This window comes from Lynx canadensis, chromosome B4 (assembly GCF_007474595.2).
Source record: "Lynx canadensis isolate LIC74 chromosome B4, mLynCan4.pri.v2, whole genome shotgun sequence".
Classification (NCBI taxonomy): domain Eukaryota; kingdom Metazoa; phylum Chordata; class Mammalia; order Carnivora; family Felidae; genus Lynx; species Lynx canadensis.
Window position 1 is genome coordinate 78,307,630 of NC_044309.1, and position 24,012 is coordinate 78,331,641.

Consider the following 24,012-nt stretch of genomic DNA (forward strand, 5'->3'; position numbering starts at 1 on the left):
AGGTCGGAGCCAATCTGAGTCACCCAGGCCTGGGTGGGGTGGAGGGAAAGCTAGAAGAGGGGAGGAGACAGGAGCCTTTATCCACAGGCACCTGCTAAGTGGCACACAGCGTATGTATTTCATTCATGGGTCATGTATATCATTTGATAGATAAGGAGGTTAAGGCCCAAAGAAGTGAAACAACTTTACTAAGGTCACACAGCTAGTCCAGAATTCAAACTGAGGTTCAGGGAATGTCAAAGTTCATATTCATATTGCAATACTCCACTGTCTTACCCCCAGTTGTTCCTTTAGACTAAGCGTCTTAGCTTATCGCAACACTCCTGGAGGAGGCATTCTAACTGATCCTACTTGCTAGTCAGACCCTTCAGAAATAAGACACGAAGATGACTTAAAGGAACCCCCTGGGGGCGCCTGGGTGGCGCAGTCGGTTAAGCGTCCGACTTCAGCCAGGTCACGATCTCGCGGTCCGTGAGTTCGAGCCCCGCGTCAGGCTCTGGGCTGATGGCTCAGAGCCTGGAGCCTGTTTCCGATTCTGTGTCTCCCTCTCTCTCTGCCCCTCCCCCATTCACTCTCTGTCTCTCTCTGTCCCAAAAATAAATAAACGTTGAAAAAAAAATTAAAAAAAAAATAAAGGAACCCCCTGGAACCGTCTGTAGGAACAACTCTCATAGTCTGCTCTCCAAGAATCTTGGACAGATCTTATTATGGGGCAGTTAATAACAGGCTAATTATGTGGGGACCCAGAAATAAAATCCAGACCTCTGGTTGGAGGACATTTTCCCTGACGGCCTGAACGGGACAATTGATTGGGGAACTCGGTCTCTGGCCTCTTCCTGAACTGACAGTCCCCAACAAGTCCTACCTGGGGAAGTCTGTTTGGAGTCCCTTCTGATGCAAGCGATGTCCCCCTGATGATGTGGAGAGAGGGGTTTCTGATGGACAAGTTTCTTTCATTTGATTTATAGGAAGAATTCTACTTCTTCCACTTTATTTTATTTGGGATTAAAAAAAAAAAAGATTTAAATACAGCCTGACCGGGCAGAAGATATTTTGCCATAAGAATATACACTTGGGGCGCCTGGGTGGCGCAGTCGGTTAAGCGTCCGACTTCAGCCAGGTCACGATCTCGCGGTCCGTGAGTTCGAGCCCCGCGTCAGGCTCTGGGCTGATGGCTCAGAGCCTGGAGCCTGTTTCCGATTCTGTGTCTCCCTCTCTCTGTGCCCCTCCCCCATTCACGCTCTGTCTCTCTCTGTCCCAAAAATAAATAAAAATGTTGAAAAAAAATTTTTTAAAAAAAAGAATATACACTTGATCTTAAGACATAGAAAAACCTTGGAGCAGTTCTCTGGGCAACGCAGTCCTTCTAATGCCTTCAGAGTCTGTCCTCTGGGACACACGTGGGCCCCGGAGAGGACCAAGATCTTTCTTAGTACATATATATGCTCCCCTAGCCTCTGCCTACTGGTCTTGGAGCGTCCCGCAGGGGCTGCCCCCTGGCACACCACGGTCTGGGGCCCACCAAGTTTGAGTGGAGGTAAAATCAGGTTCAAAGGGCCACTAGATCTGCTCTGAGGAGGAGAAGGAGTCCCAAGTGGCAGAACAGGGGGTGGGAGCGGGGGTCTGCCTTTCCTTTCTGGTGGTGGTGGTGGAGGCCTGTGTACACATTTTCGTGTCCCTGGTGTTTTCTCCATTAAAAAAAAATTTTTTTTAATGTTTACTTATTTTTGAGAGAGAGACAGAGTATGAGTGGGGAAGGGGCAGAGAGATCCAGAGACACAGAATCCGAAGCAGGCTCCAGGCTCCGAGCTGCCAGCACAGAGCTCAAGGTGGGGCTTGAACCCATGAACCGCGAGATCATGATCTGAGCCGAAGTTGGACCCTTAACCGACAGAGCCACCCAGATGCCCCTGTTTTCTCCGTTTTTTTTTTTTTTTTTCCAACGTTTATTTATTTTTGGGACAGAGAGAGACAGAGCATGAACGGGGGAGGGGCAGAGAGAGAGGGAGACACAGAATCGGAAACAGGCTCCAGGCTCCGAGCCATCAGCCCAGAGCCTGACTCGGGGCTCGAACTCACGGACCGCGAGATCGTGACCTGGCTGAAGTCGGACGCTTAACCGACTGCGCCACCCAGGCGCCCCTGTTTTCTCCGTTTTTAATGCGAAAGCTCATTCTTCTGAGTTCTGCGTCTATCCCGCTCCATCTCCTGGCTTGCCACCTCCCACCTCTCACCGCCCCCATCCAACAGCGCCAAGAGAGGAAGAGTGGGCCTGTTGGGGGACCCTTTGGTTTTTGAACAAAGTGGGAGTGGGCAGGGATCTCCAGGGGGCCCAAAGGGGGTGTGGTGAGGGTTGGAGGAGGGGCAGCAAAGTGGTGTGAGGCACTTGTGAACTCAGCCTCTCCCCAGTGCAAGTCTCCCGACCCCAAGAGAGCAGAACCTCGTTAGATGTCCTCGCTGCTCTAGTTTACAACGAACAAAACACTCAATACAGTGTCTTCTAAGAGTCCACGTTCCCAGAGCGTGGCAGTGGCATGCAGATGCGGACAGGGGGTAATTCCCCGATAGCCATTTCTAGTGCCCATTACAAAGACTGATACACGTAGCCATTTCCTTGATCACGTGGTGAATTTACATATCTCACTGTGCCTCCGTTCAGGTGAATGATAGCACTCATCTGTATTTCCTGGGATCCCAAAGACCGAAAGCAGGGAAGTTGGAGATACTGGGCTGGTGGAAGGAGCCGACCTGGGAGTGAGTGTTGTGAGGCTGGTGCAAGGGGAGGGTGTTTGAGACTGGGCAGAGGAGAGCGTGTGGCCTCAGAGAGCAAAGGAGAAACGCCAAAGCCCAAACTGACTGACTTTTTTTGGAAAGGACTATAATCCATACTTCCATCTTCCTTTGGAGACTCTTGTATTTGGGGGGGGGGGGCATTGACTATTTGAATAAGAGTAGAATACAAACAGAAGATCTGATTTTGGAGTTTCGAGGGGAAAGGAGCCCAGGAAAGAACTCTGGAATCACCTACATGGGCCAACTTTATTGTTTGGGCCACTCCCTCTGGAATTTACCTGATCTCTTGATTTCAGACCACTTGACTTCGCCTTAAAAAATTTTTTTTGGGGGGTGCCTGGGTAGCTCAGTCAGTTAAGCATCTGTCTTTGGCTCAGGTCATGATCTCAGGGTTCATGGGTTCGAGTCCCGCATCGGGCTCCTCACGGACAGCGCGGAGCCTGCTTCTGATCCTGTCTCCTTCTCTCTCTGCCCCTCCCACCTTCCCTCTCTCTCTCTCTCTCTCTCTCTCAAAAATAAAATAAACATTTAAAAGAGTTTCTTAACTTTTTTTCTAATAAAACTTTAATCCTTTGATTATATCCTTTGCTTTGTTCTTTTATCAGGATAGGGCTATGGGAGCCACAGAATCCTTTGAACTAGAGGAGTTTGCTCGGCATTTTTGCTGCTGGCTGCAAGGGAAGGCTGGGGTGGGGAGGGGAGGTTTCATTCTTATAAGCACCGGCAGCTCTGGCTGGCTGAGTCAGTTGACTGGTCTTTGCACACAACGCACAGAAACTTATTAAAAAGCTTGTTAATATCTCCTAGTTTGTGGCTGTTTGACTTTTTCAGTGCATAATGTCCCATTCTGGGGCTAATCAGATTTGGCACCTTGGTTATGCTTGGCCCAGACCTATGGTAACATCAAGGTGTTTTCCCCAAGCACAGACTCACTCGGGTAACCCAGAACCACAGGAGCTAACAGGATCAGAGAGGGCTCATCGCACAGACCCCCGGGGCTGATGCAAAAAGCATGGGGGCCACTTCCTGCCCGATGTCTCACTGAGACACGGCGGAGTTCACACTCAGGTTTTGATTTTCGGCCCCTGAGTTTTAACCTTTCCTGTGGATGAATGATGTGCCCTACATTGAACGTTGCCCTGTTGTGGTTATGAGCATGCCCATGAAGCCCAGGGAGGTGAGTGCAAGGAGGGAGGCCAGTGGGAAACTTGGAGGAGGCCTGCCCAGTGTCAGCGGGCAAACTTCAGACGGCAGCAGCCTGAGTACTCAGAAGGGGCCGGCCGCCTGCTCAGTGGATCTGCAACCCTTTGGGTCTGAAGTGAGCATTCGTCAGAGCACACAGAGCCTCAACTTCTCCTCCCAGGGAAAGACTGGGGGGTGGAGGAGCAGAGGGACTGGCAGGTGAGTATGGTGATAGCCAATCTGTTTTCCTAATGGCGACATGGAAGTGAGTCCACATGGCTTCTGTTCTACCAGCTGCCTGAGTTCATCCAACCATCCCTGGCCTGACATATCCTGGAGCCCCATCCTGGGACTTAGTTGGGGGTCAGAGCTAGGAGGAGATCCTTCCTGCCCTCAAGGAACTTTTGATCCAGTCTCCAGATACACGCAGTGACCTCCCTGGCCCTGAGCCACAAAGTCAGAACCAGACATCCTCGGAGTGGGAGACGGTGTGGGGCAGGGGTAGGAGGGTGGTGTGGGGGGGATGGAGGGTAGAAAGGGCGAGAGCAGAGAGCACCGGGCAAAGGGAGGAGAGGTGCGGGATGGCCTCTGTGTCCAGGTAGGATGGTCAGGGGTGGCTTAGAGGGTGGGCTTGTCTCTGTGGGATGGAGCTGGCATCTGGGAAGATTAGCACTGGGAAGGGCCAGGTTGCCCAGGGCTGAGGAGCAGGTGTGGAAAGAGGAGAAAGAGGGAGCCTGCGCTTAGCATAAGGATCACAAATGCATGCTGGGAAGTGGTCTGAACCAGGTGGCGGGAGGTGAGAACAATGAATTTGGGGTGGGATTCTCGCTGCTGGGGGCCTGGTGGGTGGGGGCAGAGAGCAAAAGGCCAAGGGGGGGGGAGCCGGAGCTGTGGTCCAGGCCTGACTGGACTGAGGAGGAATGAGCTGGGATCAGGCTGTGGAAGCGGAGGAGAAGAGGCAAAATCACTGGAGGGCTAGGGAAACGTTGCTCTGGGGCTGGAAAGGATTGGCCCCCTGGAGACCGGGCTGTCTCCCGGGTGGGGGTGGGGCGGAGTCACTGTCATTCGCAAGACTACATATCCTTGCATGGAAGCAGCATTTATTGAAACACAGGCTGAGACAACCCAGAAGGCAAGGCACCCACAGACAGTCGTAACAAGAGGGAGACTCAGGAAGTGGCCTCACCTTCTCCATCCCACCGGCTCTGCATTGTACAGACCCCCTCCTGCACCGGCAGGGGGAGATCTGGAACAACCCTGGAGTTTTCTTTGAAATGTATACAGGTGCAATGAATAGCAAGACCTGTCCCAAGTCAAAAAGATTTCCCCTCTGTAATGGGCCCCTCAACCGGGAGGTCCCCTGAGGAGTTTGGCCGGGACAGGTTAACCCGAAGAAGGCAGTCAGTTAGAGAGACAAGCAAGACTCAAAGGGAAATAACCCTTGGGGCAAGTGCTTCCCGCAGACCTCCCTGCCAGGAGGGGGTAGCTGCTGGGAGGGAGAACTTGGTCTCAGATTCTCAGGTTGTGGGACACTTGGCTGGATGTTAGGCTCACTCCTTGTCTCAGGGGAAGGTCAAGCTCCCATGAAGTCCAGCCACCCTGGGTGATTGGTAGTGTCCCATAGAGGTCGGAGAATAATACGGGTGGTTTGGCCCCGGGGTATTTTGGAATCAGATTGGAGGTATGGGAAGGGCTGGGAATGACTCTCTAACTGAAGGCCGGAGGAGAACCAGGAAACAACTCCCTAAAACGAGCAGGTGGCAGAGCGCGGCCGAGGGTCTTTCCCTCTGTAGGAACATGTGGAAGATTCCGGAAGCAAGCACACGATTTCCATTCACACACCATCCCGCGCTCCGGGGAAGAGAACGCAGGCGGCCGGGGACTCTACGCAAAGCGGACAGACCGGCTGCTCCCGCAGCTGAAGCTGGCGGAGCGGGGCTGGCAGGGGGCACAGGAGTCGGGCGCCATCACCGTGATGCTGCCTCCGGTGGCCACGGGGCCAGAGGCAATATGGCGCCCCGGGGTGGTGCTGCATGTGAGGCCCCCGCAGGAGACTCCGCCACGGGAGCTGCTGACGCCTGTGGGGACAGAGGGGACACAGAGAGTGAGTGGCCTGCCCTGACCTCACCAACGAAGGGACTTCCGCATAGCAGGAGCTTCCTCCTCCAGAAAGAAGTTTACTGGTTAATGACTGAGGTCCGGCTCCTCTCAGCATCTCAGTCCTTCTAGGGGGCTGGGACAGGGAGGAAGCAAGGACCCCCACCCAGAGGGGCAAAGCTGCCTGGCCCTATTTCCATGGCCTGCAGTTCACATCGCCACCAGTTGAGGGCGCTCAATGCGTCCATCCTTAACTCCGGAGGAGCTCCCTAGTGAGGAGCCCGAGGAAGAGACAACCCCCTCCCTGTCGGGAAAGCATTCCAGGTTCAGCTTTGCCCGTTCACAAAGCCATTTTTTTGGAGGATGTTCAAGCAGATACTTACAGACATTCACGGAGCCCACACCTTCACACAGCCTGTGGGGAAAGAAAACTCGGTGAGTTCTGGACACGGAGCTGGAGTCCTTGAGGCAGGGACAGAGAAGGCCCTCCTGTGTCCGGATCCTGCCCCCCCGAGAGGCAGGGAGGGCTCCCCACAGTCTGCGTTTCGCAATCACCTTCTCTCTCTAACCGTTCTCTGAGCACAGAGACAAGGCCTTCTGATTTCCAGCAGAGGTGGGCGCCATGATGAACTCTGCCGGCTGCCGCCAGTCTGAGCGACCCCGCACCCTTAGTGCTGGTCAGGCTCACAGGAAGGAGAGTCCAATCAGATGCAGCAGTGTGTGTGGAAGGGCTTTGTGCCAGTGAAGAGCTAGTACATACGGAGTGCATTGTCCTTATGGTGCCCGAGCCCCGTGTAGGAAGCTTCTGGAAAAATTGGGTTTGAGAGGCACGTGACTTGGCCACACGTCCTGCCTCTTGCACTTATTACCTGTGGCCACGAGGAAGTCACTGCACGCTGAGCCTTATTTCCTCGTCTTTGGATGTGAAAAGTGACACCTACCTCATTGGATTGTGAAGATTACAAGGGGCACTTAGCACAGGCCGACGCATAGTAAGTGTCTGATAAATTATGACTATTCTCAAAGCTTGAGCTGTCCTAGCAGTGGGTAGAGATGTAGCTCACACTTGGGCTGAGGGAAGCCCCCTCCCAGGGGACCAGGGCCTCCTATGGGCCAGATCCTCCTTAGCCCTACCTGTGTTCCTCGCCCTCCAGCAGCCGCCTGTAGGTGGCGATCTCGATGTCCAGGCCCAGCTTGGAGTTCATCACCTCCTGGTACTCCTTGAGCAGGCAGGCCATGTCCTGCTTGGCCTTCTGCAGGGCGGCCTCCAGCTCGGCCAGCTTGCAGCGGGCGTCGCTCAGGGCCGCCTCGCCCTGCTGCTCTGCCTCGGCCACGGCGGCCTCCAGCTTGGCCCGCTATGAGGAAGGAGATGTGAGGGCAAGGATGAGACAGAGAAGGCGCAGCTCGGCTCACCTGGACTGAGGGAGCGGGGGCAAGGAGAGCAGGGTCCAGAGAGAAGTTAGGCTAACTACGTACGACCAGGTATTTAATGAGACCTTGGACATGAGGAAGGAGATGGGAGCTTTCACCTTCTCTCCCTGGTGGTGGTTGCTGAGTGGCCAAGGGGAGGGGGGGTGACATCAGTGATATGGCTTCTCCCGCTTCAAGTGCCGTGTGATTTGGTTGGGTCCCTGCTTCCTCACAGGCACGCTGTGAGGCCTCATTTGTGCCAGGCTTTTGCCCTCCTGGGGGCAAGGTGCCTGGTGCTGCAGTCTGCCTGTGCAGACTGTGATCTACACCCCCTCACCCCACCCCCCCAACCCTCTCGTACCATACCTGACACTTGGCATTCTCGATCTCAGCGGTCAGCCTCTGGATCATGCGGTTCAGCTCGTTCATCTCCTCCTTGGTGCGGCGCAGGGTCTCCCCGTGCCGGATCACCGTGGCCTTCATCTCCTCGCACTGGGGGGAAGCAGAGGTGCTCCTGAGGCTCAGGATGGAGGTTCCCACCCATTCAGACACCACAGATGGTTGGTAGGTTGTACAGTGCTCAGCCTGTGCAACTATACATGGCAGCCCTGCTCTGCCATCCAAACTGAGAGATGTCTGTCCTCTTACCATCCCTACAAATCAAAATCCCCAGACAACAGAGGCCTTCTTTAATATATATCTGGCAACCTGCCCACTGTCACGTCCAGAAGGCAGGTGTCCTCTGCCCCTCACCTTGCTGCGGTACCAGGACTCGGCCTCAGCCCGGCTGCGGCTGGCGATGTCGTCGTACTGAGCCTTGATCTCGGCCACAACGCAGTCCATGTTCAGGTCCCGGCTGTTGTCCATCTTGACGATGACCGAGGTGTCTGAGATGTGGGCATGGAGAACCTGGAGCTCCTGGGGGCCAACAGTCAATGCGTTTGGGTCTGGTGCTTGGTCTGGGCCATGGGCTCCACCCCTAGGGGCAGTGTCCACTCTCTGGAGGGGGCACTGGTCATGCATGTTGCATGACTCCTGCTCCACGTGCTTCCCTTTCCCCCCTTCATTCACACACAGGTACGTCATAAAACAAGAAAGCTGGGAGGGGCCCCAAAGAGGAGCTGGGGACAGCCCCTGACTTAACAAATGGGAAAACTGAAGCCCAGCATGTGGAAAAGACCTGACTCAAAGTCACCCAGCTGGGTAGCTGGGGTTTGAATGCCGAGACCAGTGATCTGTCCATTCATTAAGACCCTCTCTCTAACCGGAGACCCACCCTGACCGCCACCCTCACATATGTACTTTCATATCCACGTACAGACTGACACACCCCCAGACCAGCACGCGGGCACACAACAACTCCACAGATGTGGAGAAGCCCAAGCACGCACACACTCTCCTCGGCCCTGAAACACGCGTGCCAGGCTCTCCCTGGGTACATACATACCCGTGTCTGTCACAGCCGTGCAACGTGGCTCTCTCGGATGTGTGTGCATGTTTTCTCGGGCTTACATCACCCACATCGGGAAAACACGTGCACACGGTGCACTGTCTCCCCTCTTTCTCAGGTCCCCCACCTCCCCTCTACCTGCCCTGGCTGGTCGGTAGGGGCCCCCTTACCTCATCGTAGAGGCGCTTCAGGAAGCTAGACTCCTCCACCAACGCCTCCACATTGGCCTCCAGGTCTGATTTCCGCAGGTAGGCGCAGTCCACGTCCTGGTGGTGGAGGGAAAGGGAGGGCGTGTGTGTGGGGGAGGCCTCTGCGGTCAGTGTGGTGACCGTGCCCCGACGGAGGCTGGCCAGATGGGTCCCCCTCCCTCCCTGCCCCATGATCAGCCCCCTCACCTTCTTCAGAACCACGAACTCGTTCTCTGCCGTGGCTCTCAGAGCCACCTCCTCTTCATACCTGGGTTTGGGAGGGTAGAGAGGGGTCACAGCTGAGGGGTTGGGGCTTGGATACTATCCCAGCTTCCAGGCAGGCTCTTCCAGGGCCCAAAAGGGATTGTCCCTGTGAATGTTATCTTTTCCTTTCCATGGTCTAGTTTGTGCATTATTTCACTTGGGCTAACCCTTGTCCCAGCCTGGCTCAATCCATCCCAGTCCTGCTGTGTCTGGGATGAGATCAGGGAATGCGTACTCTGTTCCCTCTGTGAATCCAAGAGCCAAAGAGAGCCAGTGCCCTGGGCAGTGAGAACACAGAGCGAACATCATAATGCCAGCTGGGCCGGGTAGGAGCACAGAAAACTGTAGAACTCCATTGGGTTTCCTCTCCTCACTCCCCGTGAAAGCAGCTCTAAGCTCCACAGGGCCTCCAAGGTGTAGAGTGGGGCCGAAGAATCGGAAGAAACCCAGGCCCCGCCCCAGACAGTCCCTTCCTCGGGTTCCAGGCAGCCCCTGCTGCTAGACAGGCAGGATTCTTAAGCTGCTTCAAGAAGGTTGAGGATGGAGCCTTCCTACTCTCCCTGTGTTCCCCCAGCCCGGCCGCACTCACTTCTTCTTGTAGCCCTCCAGCACCTCCTGCACGTGGTTGAGCTCCGAGGCCAGCCTCCCGCTGTCGGCCTCCACGCACTCGGCCTCCCGCCTCAGCGTCTCGATGTAGCCATTGAACAGGGGCTCCATGTTGCTCTCACAGCAGCGCTGGTTCTGGTAGAACTGCCACTTGGTCTCCAGAAGCTTGTTCTGCTGCTCCAGGAAGCGCACCTGCCGCCCAGGGTGTGAGGATGGGACTCGGGGAACCCAGGAGGTGCCTGGTGCCCTGGCGATCTTTCTGCCCTTGGTCCTCACTGAATAGCCAGGGCCAGCCAAGGGCCAAGCATGGGATTGAGTCTCTGTGACTCAAGGGGACCTGCTCCCGGCCTCCAGGAGGCACTGTGGGTGTGGGCGAAAGCGCCCTGGGGCTTGAGGCCAGAGGTCTGGTTCAAGTCCAGGTCTGCCACTTTAAGTGGGCAGGTCGTCTAACCTTTTGGGGCTTTGTTTTCTCATTTCTAAACCAGAGATGATAATAGTGCCTCCCTTAGAGTTGTAAAGACTGAACAAGTTAATACATGCAAAGTGCTTAGAACATTTTTGACACATGGTAAATGCTCAACTAATTTAACCATGACTATAATTAGCAGTTCCTCATTTATTAATTTATGCAACACTTATTGAAAGTTTAGTGTGTGGTGCTAGGGCCCATGCTAAGATACACACACACACACACACACACACACACACACACGCACATACCTGTCTATATCTACAGTCGACCTGGAACAACGCAGGGGTTAGGGGCACTGACACCTCCCCTCCCCGCCCCCACACAGTTGAAAATTTGCATATAACTTTTGACTCCCCTAAAACTTAACTACTATTAGCCTCCTGTTTGACGGGAAGCCTTACTGCTAACGGAAATAGTCGAGTAACCTGTATTTTGTTTCTGTATTAAATATTGTATTCATCCGACAAAGTAAGCTAGAGAAAACACGTTACTAAGAAAATCACAAGGAAGAGAAAATACATTTACAGCACTGCACTGTATTTACCAGAAAAAATCCTCTTATAAGTGGATCTATTCAGTTGCGACCCGTGCTGTTCAAGAGTCAACTGTGTATGTATCTCTATCGGTCTCTACCTACCCATCTATCAATTACATTCCATTCTCACAACCCTTCGGGGGGGGGGCAGATATTATAACCCTTCTAGTACAGATGGGGGACACTGGGATGCCTAGCTCATTGCCCCACAAAGGTAAGTGAGAGTCGGGGTCTGCTGTCTCTGGAGTCTCCTTTGCCTGCCCCACCATAGTATGCCTAAGCAGCTCCTCTAAACTGTCTCAGCTTCAATTTGATATTTAAAAAAAAAAATGAAGGGGCGTCTGCGTGGCTCAGTTGCTTAAGCGTCCGACTCTTGGTTTCAACTCAGGTCATGATCTCATGGTTTGTGGGCTCGAGCCCCACGTTGGGCTGTGTGCTGACACTGCGGAGCCTGCTTGGGATTCTCTCTCTTTCCCTCCCTCTATGTCCCTCCCCTGCCTGAGCATGCTCTCTCTCTCAAAATAAACAAACATTAAGCAAAATGGAGATAATAATACCTACCCCACTGGGTCATTCTGAGGATGAACTAAACTCACTAAGATCCCCTGACTCCAACCCCAGAGCTGGGTCCCATCTATTCTGCCAGAGTGAGTCCGCATGGACAGAGGGGCCAGCACAAAGGGAGGCGCATGGGTGGCTTTCTTGGGAGGCAGCCTCATGGCATCTGTGGGGTTCCTCCCACCAGCCTTGGTGCCCCTCTTCCACATTCCCAGCCCTCCATCCATGAAGGCGGCTGTGCCAACCTTGGCTGGTTAAGTGTCACACCCCCTCGTCCACTATCGTCCTGGGAGAATAATGCTAACAGCGAATGTTAATTGAGCACCTACTACGTGCCAGCGTTTTCCAAGCACGAACCCATCAATGCTCACAACAAGCACGTGAGGCTGGTTCTGTTATCCAGACAAGTCACTAGCCCGAGGTCTCACGCTGCCGAGGGGCAGAGCAAAGATAGGGAGGTGGCGTGGCTGCGAGCCGTGCCCCCGCCCCCACTTCCCCTGAGCTGCCTGGCGGGGAGCCATATGCCTTTTACTCTTTAACTCTCCCCCTTTTCTCCCACTCTTGCAGCAGCCAGTGCCCAATCCAGTTTTGAAGGGGCACCTCTGATATTCCTGTGTTGTCTTGTCTCCAGAAGCACACACACACTTTAGACCACAGACTCCATTTCTGGACCACACCGGGCCCTCGGTTGCACTTTGTTGGAATTAAGAGACAGAAACCGATCCTTTGCCTATGTTGGCCTGCAATTCTCTCCCTCTGTCTCAAACCTGGCTCCATGCTGTCTCCCCAACACACGGGGACCTTCCCGAGGGGAGGGCAGGCCAGGGCCTTCTCTGGATCATCATCCCAGGCCTCACTGACCTTGTCGATGAAGGCAGCGAACCGGTTGTTGAGACACTTGATCTGCTCCTTCTCCTCATGCTTCACGCACTGAGCATTGGGGTCGATCTCCAGGTTGAGGGGCGTGAGGAGGCTCTCGTTGACCGACACGGTGGTGATGCAGGGCGGGCTGGGCCCGCACACGCCGCCGGAGCGGTAGCCGAAGCTGCGGCCGCAGGAGCCGGCGCGGAAGCCGCCCACGGCCATGCGGGGCCCGCAGGAGCCCAGGTTGGAGAGGCTGCGGCTGCCGAAGCCCGTCAGCCCCCGGTAGCAGGACACCCCTCGGTAGGGTGCCGCGCTGATGCAGCAGCGGTTGCCAGTTTTGGGGGCCACAGCCGAGCAGGAGCTGAAGGTCCTGGTGACCCCACATCCTGGGCTGATCCGGTAGGAGCGGCAGGACATCGTGCGGGTCTGAGCAGAGGCTGAGTGCCGCGGGAATGAGCGAAGTCTTCGGTGCGCTGCTTAGGATCCTCTGGCCTCTCTGATCCTCCCTGGTCCTTTTATTGGTGGGGAGAGCTGGGGTTGGCTGCATAAAAGGAGTGAAAAGCCATTTTATGTTGTTTATTGGCTTGGGGAGTTTGCCAGCAACTCCCCAAAGACTCATCTTAAAGGTGAGCTCAGCGGCGACTCGGGGCCTCCGTAAAAGTATTGAAGATGTTATTAGGGACACTGTGTTTGCACTTTTCATCTTCAAAGCTCGTTTACGTACATTAAGTAATTAATTTTCTCTCAGTCTCAGATGGCCCCAACCCACACTTGGAGACGGATTTGAACTCCATAACTGTCTGAGGTGACTGGCGTTGGGGTCGAGGCCGTGGCCACTGTCTCAAGTGGGGGAGGTCTAGGGCCCCAGTTGGGGCGAGATCCCGCGAACGCATTACCTCTGTCCTTCCGGGCTCCACGGAGGACACGTTCTCAAGTAAATCACTGTGATGGATCGGGCAAGTCGAACCCACCCAGGCGTGATTGCCTGGAAGGTGGTTCAGATCCGTGGGACCGTTTTGACCATGCTCCCTGCAGGACAGAGTGCTAGAGCACATGGTCTCTTAGAACCTTCTGGATTCCAGCCCAGAGGCTCTGTTTCAGAGCCTTCGCTTCTCACCCAGCAATTTGCAAACCACTCAACTCTCAGTGGCCACAATAATGGCCACTTGCGGATAATGGGGAACGTTTCCTCTTAGCCACTTTCTCCCAAGGGACGGCAAGGAGGGAAGAAGCCAGTCCTGGGATAACCTGGCTTCTGCGAACTTGCTTTGGGCACCTCCTCTTGGCTCTTTAAGAAGAAACGGGTTCTCTGAGTCTCTCTTCCTGCCAAGACTACCAGCCAGAGGAGGGGCGCATCTTGTCACTGTCATCCCTAGAGAAACCTTTAGAGATGGGGGCAGGAAAGAGGCTTTTTTCTGTTCAGAGGACATCGTGATTTCTGGCTCCCGGGGCTGTGGAGCCTAGCTCCTCCTAATGTCCCTGTTTCCTGTTTATCCTGGAGCCACTTATTAGGATAATGATTGCTATTCTTTTAAGGTTCATTGAGCACAAAGCTGGGGGATGTGGTCTTTGCCCCCAGGGAGGTCAGCTAGGCACCCGAGGTGTTAGGAGCTTCTAGAAGAAGGGCAGAGGAATTTCCTCGGTGGGGGGGCAACCCCTCCAGGGAGCCTCCCAGAGCCAATCATTGCCACTGCCTGCATCCTCCCTCAGGTGCCTGAAGGTCTGTCCTGGGCCTGGTCTCATCTCCACAGATGCCCGCCCCCCCCCAGCCGCAAGTCTTTACCCAGGACCAGGCTGATTGCCCTTTATCTCCACACCCCCCATGTGTTCTTTCAGGAGGGCAGAGAGACTTTGGGCAGCTGGTGGGGAGGAGCAGGCAGCCTTACCGGCTGGCCCCAAAGGATCTTCAGATTTGCTTCCCATCGGGAATGCCCCTACCACACCCCTGCACCCAGCAGAGAGTGGGTGTACTTCCTGCCCCACCCATGGTCTGCACCTCCTCTGCACATTTATGACTTCTTTACCCTTTCAAGGCTGCTTTTAATGTTTCCTTTAACCTGATTTCACTAGTATAAAAATTGGAGGTGGAGTCTGGGGGCGGAGAGAGGAGTTCAGGGGCTGATTCCCACCCCTTAGTGGGGGTGCTGCTGTCCTGGGTCCAGGGATGTATTCTGGCACCTTGGACAGTAAGCTCCTGACTGCCTGCTGTGTAGACCTGGATCTGGTGTGTAGGCCAAAAAGGGTTTGGGCCCTTTGAACATGGTGGGGGGCCAGGGGGAGGGAGGATGGGCAGGTGTGGGAGGTGGAAGGTGGGTAGACTTTCTGCTCAGCCAGCTTGGAAAGCCCACAAAACTCTTCTCAACTCTAGTAAGCCTCTACTCTCCTTCAGCTTGTTGAAAAGGATGGACCTAGATCCATTTCTGCCTCTCCATGGGGGCAGGGGGGCAGGAGGGAGTGGAGGCTTTGTCCCAGAGGGAGGCTCCTGAGTCAGCTGCTCCCCATGCCTCCAACACACACACACACACACACACACGCACACACACACACACACCCCTCCCAAACCTCCACCTCAAATTGGGCCTGGGCACTGAGGATGGGGAAGGGGATGCTGGGGGACTCAGGAGACGTGGGGAACAAGGGCTTGAGTGTTTCGGGAGTGAGGCCAGGCTCCAGCCTGGCATAGGGATGTGTGCATGGGAACTGGGCGAAGTTTGCATTGCTGTAGCTGGCAGCCGAGCCCAGGGCTGGTCGGGGCTGCTGGAGAAGTCTGTCTGCATGGTGATTTGGACTGGAGCCACCAGGCCAGTCTGACACAGCTGCCCTGATTGGAGGGGGGTTACGTAGACCCATGGGACCTGGGTCTTTGCTGTCTGGTTCTACCAAGAAAGGGACAGAGAAGCCATAGACCCATGCCTGGTTCTACTCATTACCCATGACCACCTCTGCTTATGGGACCAACTCTGGGGTGAGGGTCGACCTCCCTTCACTGGCCTCCTTCTCTTTTACTGCCACTGAGCCCTATAGGTTCCCAAGCCTCCTCTCTGGTCACACCTTTCCCTGGAATGTTCCTAAATGGCTGGCCACCTCTTCCAGGAAGCCTTTGTGAACTAGTCAGAGGGAGGCTGTGATTTCTCCTCCTGTCTCAGCAGACAGCTTGTAAAATGCCGTTTCCAGGGCTTCCCAGGTAACTCCAATTATCTCCTTCCACACCCATTTGTCTTGGGTGCTGTCATTCATCCCCCTCTTTGGTCCTGTCCCCGCCTGCTCCCATATCTTTTGAAGGCCACACCCAGTGTCGGGAATGTGCACTTAATAACCCACATCTCTCTTGCAACGTGAAATGCTCCTAAGAGGTCACTTCTTCCAGGAAGTCTTCGAGACCTAATTGAGTGAGAGAGATGCTTTACCCCACCCTGGAGACCCAGGCAACTTGCTCACTGCCCGCACAGCCCATTCAAGTTGGGCATCGCCCATCATCTCTGCTGGTCTCCACACTTTTGAATCGACACCATGTCCTGGTGCTGGGACACCGATCTTTAAGGGTTTTCTAGCCCCGTGACACTTTCTTTGGCTTTTATAAAACTTGGGCATGACTCAGTACCCTAGGTGAGAGGAGTGAGGTCTGAGCAGCCGGGAGGAACTGGATGACCCACTGTGCTGTCCCCAGTGCATCCAGGACAGGGCCCTGCAGGGCCCATGCAGTCAGTACAGCTGTTCCCAGGCCTGCCCACCTTCCCTCTCACAGGCTTCCCTACAGGAACTTCAAGAATCCCTGTAGTTTCTTCCTAAACCCTATCCACGTACCTTCCTGCAGGTGGCTTTCCCTGGTGGCTTTGCTGTTGCCTGTGGCCACTCTGGGTCAGCTCATCAATTAATATAGGGCCTCTAATTTCAGAATCGGACCTTAGTAATGGTTTGGAAAATTTTTCTCTTACTCATTTTTTTTAAGTTTATTTATTTATTTGGAGAGAGACAGAGACAGTGCAAGTGGGGGAAGAGCAGAGAGAGAGAGGGAGAGAGAGAGAATCCTAAGCAGATTCCGAGCTGCCAGCGCAGGGCCTGACACGGGGCTGGAATTCACGAACCATGAGATCGTGACCTGAGACGAAACCAAGAGGCAGATGCTTAAACCGACTGAGCCACCCAGGTGCCCCCTTCTTGACTTTTTTTTTTTTTAGCACTAGAACCATTTCCCTAAATCACAACAGGAAAACAGCTATCTAAAGCTATAAGTATGTAACTCTGTAACTGTATACACATATATATTTATTTATCAAACAGGTAAGGTTGGCATGTGGTTTCTCTGCTTGCCCTGCTCCCCTCCACTCCATTTTCAACACCTAGAGTGATCCCCTTAAAATAGGAAGTTGGAGCCTGTCACTCCTCTGTTCAAATGCTTTGGTGATTCCCCATTTTGCTCAGAGTAAGACATAGTCCTCAGGATGCCCAACAGGGTCCTGTACCGCCTGACCCTGTTGTCCCCCTTTTCACGTCATCTCGCTCTTGGCCACCACATTGGCCTTCCACTGCTCCCCGGACACGCCTGCAACACTATTAACTCAGGGCCTTTGCACTGGCTGTTCCTTCTGCCCAGAATGTTCTTCCCTCAGTCTCAGGCTTGCTCCATTGTTACCTGTGGGTCTTTTCTTGCCTTCAAAGAGGCTCCCCGATGGTTCTTTATAAAATGGCAACTGTGGCCTCCCATCCCCAGGACGTTCTTTGTCAGGCCTATCTTGTTCTGATCTTTTTCTTCTGCATGGCACTTAACACCTTCTAACACTCAGTAATTGACTTATTTATTCTGTTTGATTATTGTCAGTCTTTCTTCTTACTCCCCCAAACAAGAAAACAAAAGCGCACAGGAGCAAAGACTTTGTCTGTTTTGTTCATTGGTGGTCCCCAAGCACTTAGAACAGCACTGGGAATATAGCAAGTGCTTAGTAAATATTTGTTGACTGACTGTGTAAGCGAATAGATACCTTGTATATGTTAGATATTTAATGTTGGCAGAAAATGAAGCCTTGTGGGAAGAACTGGCCTTTCAGCCCCAAGGAGCACACCCAGTTTGAAGCCCTCAGGGTTCAGAGCCCACCGAGGCTTTTTCCTGTGTGAGGTGGTGGTTTCTTGAACGCCTGTAGGGAACAAAGACTTACAGAGACACAGAATGGTGTAAACAGGGCTATGCTGGGCTGGTGAGAGAGAGGGTGGGTTTCTTTGTTAAAAATGCTATGCGTTGTTGTAATATTTGTGTCGCAAGCACGATTTTGGAGGATAAAATTGTTTTAAAAGATTCTAAACTGCCCACAAGAGCATTCGGCCAATGTAGTTGGAAAATCCCGTGCAGCGCCTCCTGGAAGGTTGGTGGCCAGCAGAGGGCAGCAAACCCCCACCACTGGCCCCGTGAGTCTGAGCCCAAGATGCAGAATGGGAGAGGCTGGCCAGAAGATGCTGAAAAGAGTCTGCTGACACTTCAGCATCCGCCCATGTTTGGTACCGGATTGGCAGAATTGCTGAACACAGCTACTCTCCATTAGTCATAAAACCAGAACCACCGCCACCGCCATCATGAAAACAGTAGCCATTTGCTGTGCACCCACTGTGCGCCAGGCTGGGTGCTGAGCCCCTCAGTTTTGTCACTGTGTGTCACCTCTGCAACGACTCTTTGAAGGAAGGAATGTTTTCCCACTTTACAGACGAGGCAAGAGGCTTATTGAGATTGACACAACAACTATGTGGTGACCGGCATGGGCTCTGGAGTCAGAGTGCCTTTGTGTCCACCACTTACTCAGCCTCTCTGGGACTTGCTTCTGTCATCTGTCAAATAATCATGAAGAATCTTAAGAGAGAATAATACAAATACTTACCACATAATGTTATTGAGAGAATGAAGTGAGTTAAAGCATGAAAAATTCCTGCCTATTATTTAGGACCACTGGCCACACAGCTGGTACCTGGAGCACCTGATAGTGGGTCTGCCCACACCAGAGTCCACGGGTTTGACCCCTATGTGATCCTTGGGGGAGACTTTTGGGGGACAATTGACCTCTTAACAATATTGAGTCTTCCAGTTCATGAAGAACGTCTCTGTCCATTTACTTGTCATGTTTGATTTCTTTCATTGTTGTTTTGTGATTTTCAGCACACAGATGGATCCTTCCCATACTTCGTAAAGGCTTATGTATACCGAAACATTTCACTTTGGGGGTGCTATTGCAAACGATACGTAAAGAATGTTTAATTTCCAACTGCTCTTTGCCTGGACATAGAAAGGCAGTTGGTTTTTGTATCTGGACCTTGCATTCTGCAACCTTGCTAAACTATAGATTCAAGCTTCCACAACCCCCTCTTTGGATCCCTTCTATTTGCGAGAGCAGCTCACAGAAGTCAGAGAAGCATTTTCCTTACTAGATTATTGTTTTATTATAAAAGGATGCAACCCAGGAACAGCCAGATGGAAGAGATGCTAGGGCACAGGGCTTCGCCACTCTCCCCACATCTCCATGCGTTCACCAACCCGGAAGCTCTCTGAACCCAGTCCTTTTGGGTTTTTATGGAGGCTTCAGTACCTCGTCCTGATTGATCCATTAAACCTCCAGCCCCTATTGATCCATTAAACCTCCAGCCCCTATCCTGACTCTGGGAAGTTTCAACCCTGTAATCACTGGTTTGGTCTCCTGGCAACTAACCTCTCTCCTTAGGTACAGCCTAAAAGTCACCTTACTAACATAACAAAAGACAACTTTATCACTCTCCTCGCTTGGGAAATTCCAAGGGTTTTAGGATCCCCATGCCAGGAAGGGGTAAATCCAAATATCTATTTTTTATTATAAATCACAATACCACACGTGCCCATAAAGCCAGCCCTGTATTTGGGTTATTGATTTCATCTTGAATGAGATTTGGGAACTTGTGTTTTTCAAGAAATTAATCCATTTCCTCCAAGTTCCCAGATTTATGGGCATAGAGCTGTTTGTAATACTCCTTTATTATCCTTTTAATATCTGCAGTGTCTGTAAAGATGTCCCTCTTTTCACTCCCGATATTGCTAATTTTTGTCTGCTTTCTCCTGCCCCTTGCTCAGTTTGGCTGGGGGTTTCCCCATCTTACCAGTCTTCAGAAAGAACCAGCTTTTCAGTTGCATGACGTTGTCTTTCTGCTTTTCAATGTCTGTTTTCTGCTTTTATCTTTCTTATCTCCTTTCTTCTGCTTTCTCTATGTTTATGTTGCTATTCTTTTCCTACTTTCTTAAGACAGAAGCTTAAATAATTGATTTGAGACCCTACTTCTATTCTAACTTAAGTATCCAATGTGGTAAATTTCCCTCAAAGCACTGGGTTAGCCGGATCTTAAAATTTTGATATGCCGTGTCCATTGTCATTCAATGGATATATTTTCTCATTGTCCTTGTGACTTCCTTTTTGGTCTCTGTGTTATTTAGAAGTGTGCTGCTTGATTTTCAACTATTTGGAGGTATACTCCAGATGTTTCTGATACTGATTTATAATTTAATAGCATATGGTTAGAGAACATGCTTTGTATGGTTTGGCTTTTTAAAATTTGTTAAGATTTGTTTTGTGGCCCAGAAATGGGCTATTTTGGTAGATGTTCCCTGTTGTCACTTGAGAGGAATGTGTATTTTTTTTAAGTTTTGGGGTGGAATGTTCTATAAATGTCAATTAAGTCAGGTTCGTTGATAGTGTGGCTCAAGTCTTCTGTATTCCCCTTGACTTTCTGTCTACTTGTTCTGTTGATTACTGAGAAAAAAGTGTTTAAATCAAGTATGATTGTGGATTTGCCCATGTTGATTTTCAGTTCTATCAGTTTGTGGTTTATGTGTTTTGAAGCTCTGTTATTAGGTGCATCTGCATTTAGAATTGTTATGTCTTCTTGCTGAATAGCCCCTTTTCATTTTTCTCTAACTTAAAAATATTTTTTTCAATATTTGTTTCTCTTTATTTTTCATATTGGATAATTTCTATTGATCTGTCTTCAAGTTATTGACTTTCTTTTGTCCTCTCCTTTTTGTTGTAGAGCCCATTAATAGTTTTTAAATTTTATATGTAGTGTTTTTTTTTGTTCTAACATTTCCATTTTGTTCTGTTTTTATAGTTTCTATTTTGTGCTGAGATTTCCTACCTTTTAATTCACTTCAAATGTGTTTAGTTTTATCTAATGAAACACCATTATAATAGCAATTTAAAATCTTTGTGTGATCATGCCAACATCTGTATCACCTTGGGATTGGCATCTGTTGATTTTCTTTACCCCTTAAAACTTGGTCACATTTTCCTGCTTCCTTGATATCAAAAAAATTTTAGATTGTATCTGGGACATTTTAAATATTATGATGTATAGACTCTTGGTCCTGCTAAAATCCTCTGAACAAGTTTATGTTTTGTTTTGTTTGTTTTAGTAGGGCATCTGCCTACTTAGCAGACTGAAGGTTCTCCATCTGCGGGAAGCAGTTCCAAACTTAGTCCAATTTTCCAAGCCTTTCTTTGCTTGCTGACTTGTGTCTGTCCTGTGTTCCACTTAGGGGTGTGTCTGAAACATGTGCAATGATTTCAATCTTACTTCAGTTCTCAAGGCTTTGGCTTGGTATTTGGGTCTCTTCATGCATGTGTTGCTCAAGGGAGAGCCCAAGACTTATACGAGTTGTGGATTTACACACAGAGGAATCCCCTTCTCCAGCTTTCCTCTCTCAATCCTTCCTCTGTGAGGTCTGTTTTCCCGGCTCCTCCTTCCAGAAATATCAGGTTTCTCTTGGAGTCTCTGCTGCCATATCATGGCTGCTGCATGGCTTCATGACTGGAATCTGCTCTCAGGCCAAACCTAAGAGAGAAAAGAGGAAAACCTGAAGATTACCCCTTCATACTTTCCTGTCCACAGTGGCCCCATTTCCTGCTTCCTCTGGCTGGAAAGATGGGATTTCTATTAAAGTTATAGTTGATTGTGCTGATGGCTCACAGCCTTACCACGGGGGCCTGCCATGTGGGCAGAAGGGAAAGAAAAACATGGTTGCTTCTTCACTTTTGTCTTCCTGCCATGATCTACCTGCTTTTATTTACTTTTCAGAGTCCTCTAGTGTGTTGGATTTTATCCAGAGATTTTAGTTGTTATCAGTGGGAGAGACAGGCTATGATAGGCTTACTTCATCATGGATGCAACTGAAAGTCAACTTCGTTTTAACAGGATCACCTTGGCTGCCTTTTGAGAACATACTGAGGGAAGATGAGAAGAGAAACAGAGGGTCCAGATAGGAGGTTTCTGCAGTAGTCCAGGCAAGAAGGGTGGTGATTTGGACCTCAGTGGTAGTCATGGAGGTGGTGAGAAGCAGTTGGATTCTGGATATTATTTGAAGATTAAGCGGACAGGATTTGCTGATGGATTTAATATGGGGATACAAGATAGAAAAAACGGTTTAAAGATGATTGTTAAGTGTTTTTTTGGCTTAAGCAACTGAAAGGAGATGCTGTTGATATGGAAGGAACAGTATGGAGGGGGAAGAAGGAAGGAGAAGAGCTTGTTTTTGGATGTGTTTAGTTTGAGATGCCCATTAGATACACAAATGGAGATGTCAGTAAGCAATCTGTTATATACCAGCCTGTAGTTAATGGGAGGTGTGGACTGGAGATATAAACTCAGGAGTCATTGACCTATGGATGACATTTAAAGCCATAACACTGACTGGGTGAGATCACCTATGGGGTAGGATAGAAAGAGAAGAGACGAAACTAATGACTGGAGCCTGAGGAGTCCCCATGTTGGCTTGCTGTCTGGTCTTAGAGATTGGAAGCCATGCTGTCCAAGGGGCATGTGTTAGTCAGGGTCCAATAGGGGGATAATACTGCACAGCAACTTGAACAGGGGAAGCTTAATATAGATAATATTAGGACTGGAGTCATGAGAGAGTGGCTAGTAAGAAGTCCAGAGAACTCTAGAAAGTATGGAATGACAGATGTAAGGGACAGTCACTACCTCTAGGGCCCCGAGGAAAAACCATTATTGAGCTCCTGGTCTCATTGGAGAGGGCACAGCCACTGCTCACTGGATTCCAGGGAAGTCACTGAGATGCCACATCAATGGAACTTGCTGGAAATCTCCCATCCAGAACTTAGGAGAAATCTACCCTCTAGGGTGCTGGGGAAAGCTTTTTAGGAAGAGGTGTTCTGCAGGGGGCACTGGCTATGAAACTTCCCACGAAGGGTGCCAGGGAAGCTCCTGGCTGCTGGGTGCTGCTGCTGTGCATTGTGGGAGGCTGACATTACAGCAGCTGTCTGGGTGCAGGAATCTGGCAGTAGAGAAGCTGTTGAGAGAGCTCAATGGAAGGAAAGTCCTACTCCTGCAATGTGTCTCCAGTGTCTCTGGAAATGCCTACCGGTGTGGAGGTGGTATGGAGCTCCTGCAAGCAGGAGGGTGGGTGGCTGGTGAGTCCAGGGACAGATAGGCCTTCAGCTGTGAGCAGAACAACATGCAAGTTCTCAGGTTGTTGTCTGAGGAGTGGGCAAGGCAGTATCTATAAAGATGAAGGGTGTGCTTCCTGCTCTCTGAGAAGGAGGACTCTCAAGGTGAGAGCGCACCTGGGCTGCCTCCTGCCCCCACCTGTGCTGTCCCTTGCAGGCTATGCTATATTCAGCCCCAGTGAGATCCCCAAACTGGGCGTGCTTTCTCCGACCTCCTGGGTTTTGCACACCTTGTTTCCTCTGATTGGAGTACTTCCTCCTTGTCAGTGCGGCTAATTCATCATCCTTCACATCTCTGCTCTGACATGACATCTTCCAGGAAGCTTTTAATAATGCTCCTGGTCTAAGTCGGGCCTCTCCTCCGTGCATCGCAGCATGGATTCCACTCTTAACCCAGCGCTTAGCATATCAAGTCATAAGTGCTTGTTTACCGGTCCATCTGTCAGCCTGTACTATAAGCTCTTTGAGGGCAGGGACGAAGTCTTCACTGCTGTTTTCTCAGCATTGTGTCTGACGTGTATTAAGCGTTTATCAAAAGTCTGGTGGATGAATGAATAAAAGAGGAGAGCCAGCATGGGGTGCATGGAATGGATGGCGAGGGAGGAAGTATATGCGCAGAACGCTCATGTTCTGCCATGTTAACGAGTTTGGGCTTTCACTAGAAGACAATGGGGAGCCACTGAGGGCTATAAGTAGGGGAGAGCCATGATCAGTTTTCTATGTGAGTAAGGCCTTCCTAACAGCGTCATGGTGAGTGAGCCGGTTGGAGACAAGAGTGAGGACAGAAGGATGAGGGTCCTGTAATGATCCCAGAAGAAGTGGGGCTGGGGAGGCTGGGGAACAGGTAGAAGGGTTTGTGTTGGTCGTGAGGTACAGGGCACTTCTCTCCAGGAGAGAAGTGGGCTGCTGGGCACTTGTTCTCAGGGCCTTTGCTGCATTTTTCCTCTCCCTCCCTGAGCTGCGAGGTCCTCCAGGGAGGGTCCCGAGCCCTCTTCCCTCTGTGCCTCCTCTGTGCCCATGACAGCAGCCTCTGCCCTCGGCAAGTCCCCAGGGGGCTGGGCTGGTGGAGTCTAGGAGGCAGTCTCCCCCCATCAGCAGTGTGATCTGGAAGGAGAGGCCAGAGTCCTGGT

At 51.5% G+C, this 24,012-nt stretch overlaps 1 protein-coding gene across 2 annotated transcripts; it reads right to left on the minus strand.

Moving 5' to 3' along the window:
• Positions 1-5,859: 5,859 nt before the first annotated feature.
• Positions 5,860-12,836, minus strand: LOC115518153 (keratin, type II cuticular Hb5). 2 transcript variants are annotated; one of them, XM_030321485.1, is made up of 9 exons: positions 12,417-12,836; positions 9,974-10,182; positions 9,328-9,388; positions 9,103-9,198; positions 8,236-8,400; positions 7,849-7,974; positions 7,207-7,427; positions 6,456-6,487; positions 5,860-6,053 (listed from the first exon to the last, which is right to left on the minus strand). In XM_030321485.1, the coding sequence occupies exons 1-9, from the start codon at positions 12,834-12,836 to the stop codon at positions 5,860-5,862; spliced, it is 1,524 nt and encodes a 507-aa protein (XP_030177345.1). The 2 variants fall into 2 exon arrangements, with proteins under 2 accessions (XP_030177345.1, XP_030177346.1); XM_030321486.1 differs by having other exon boundaries at positions 5,860-6,046; positions 6,452-6,487.
• Between the last annotated feature and the right edge of the window lie 11,176 nt (positions 12,837-24,012).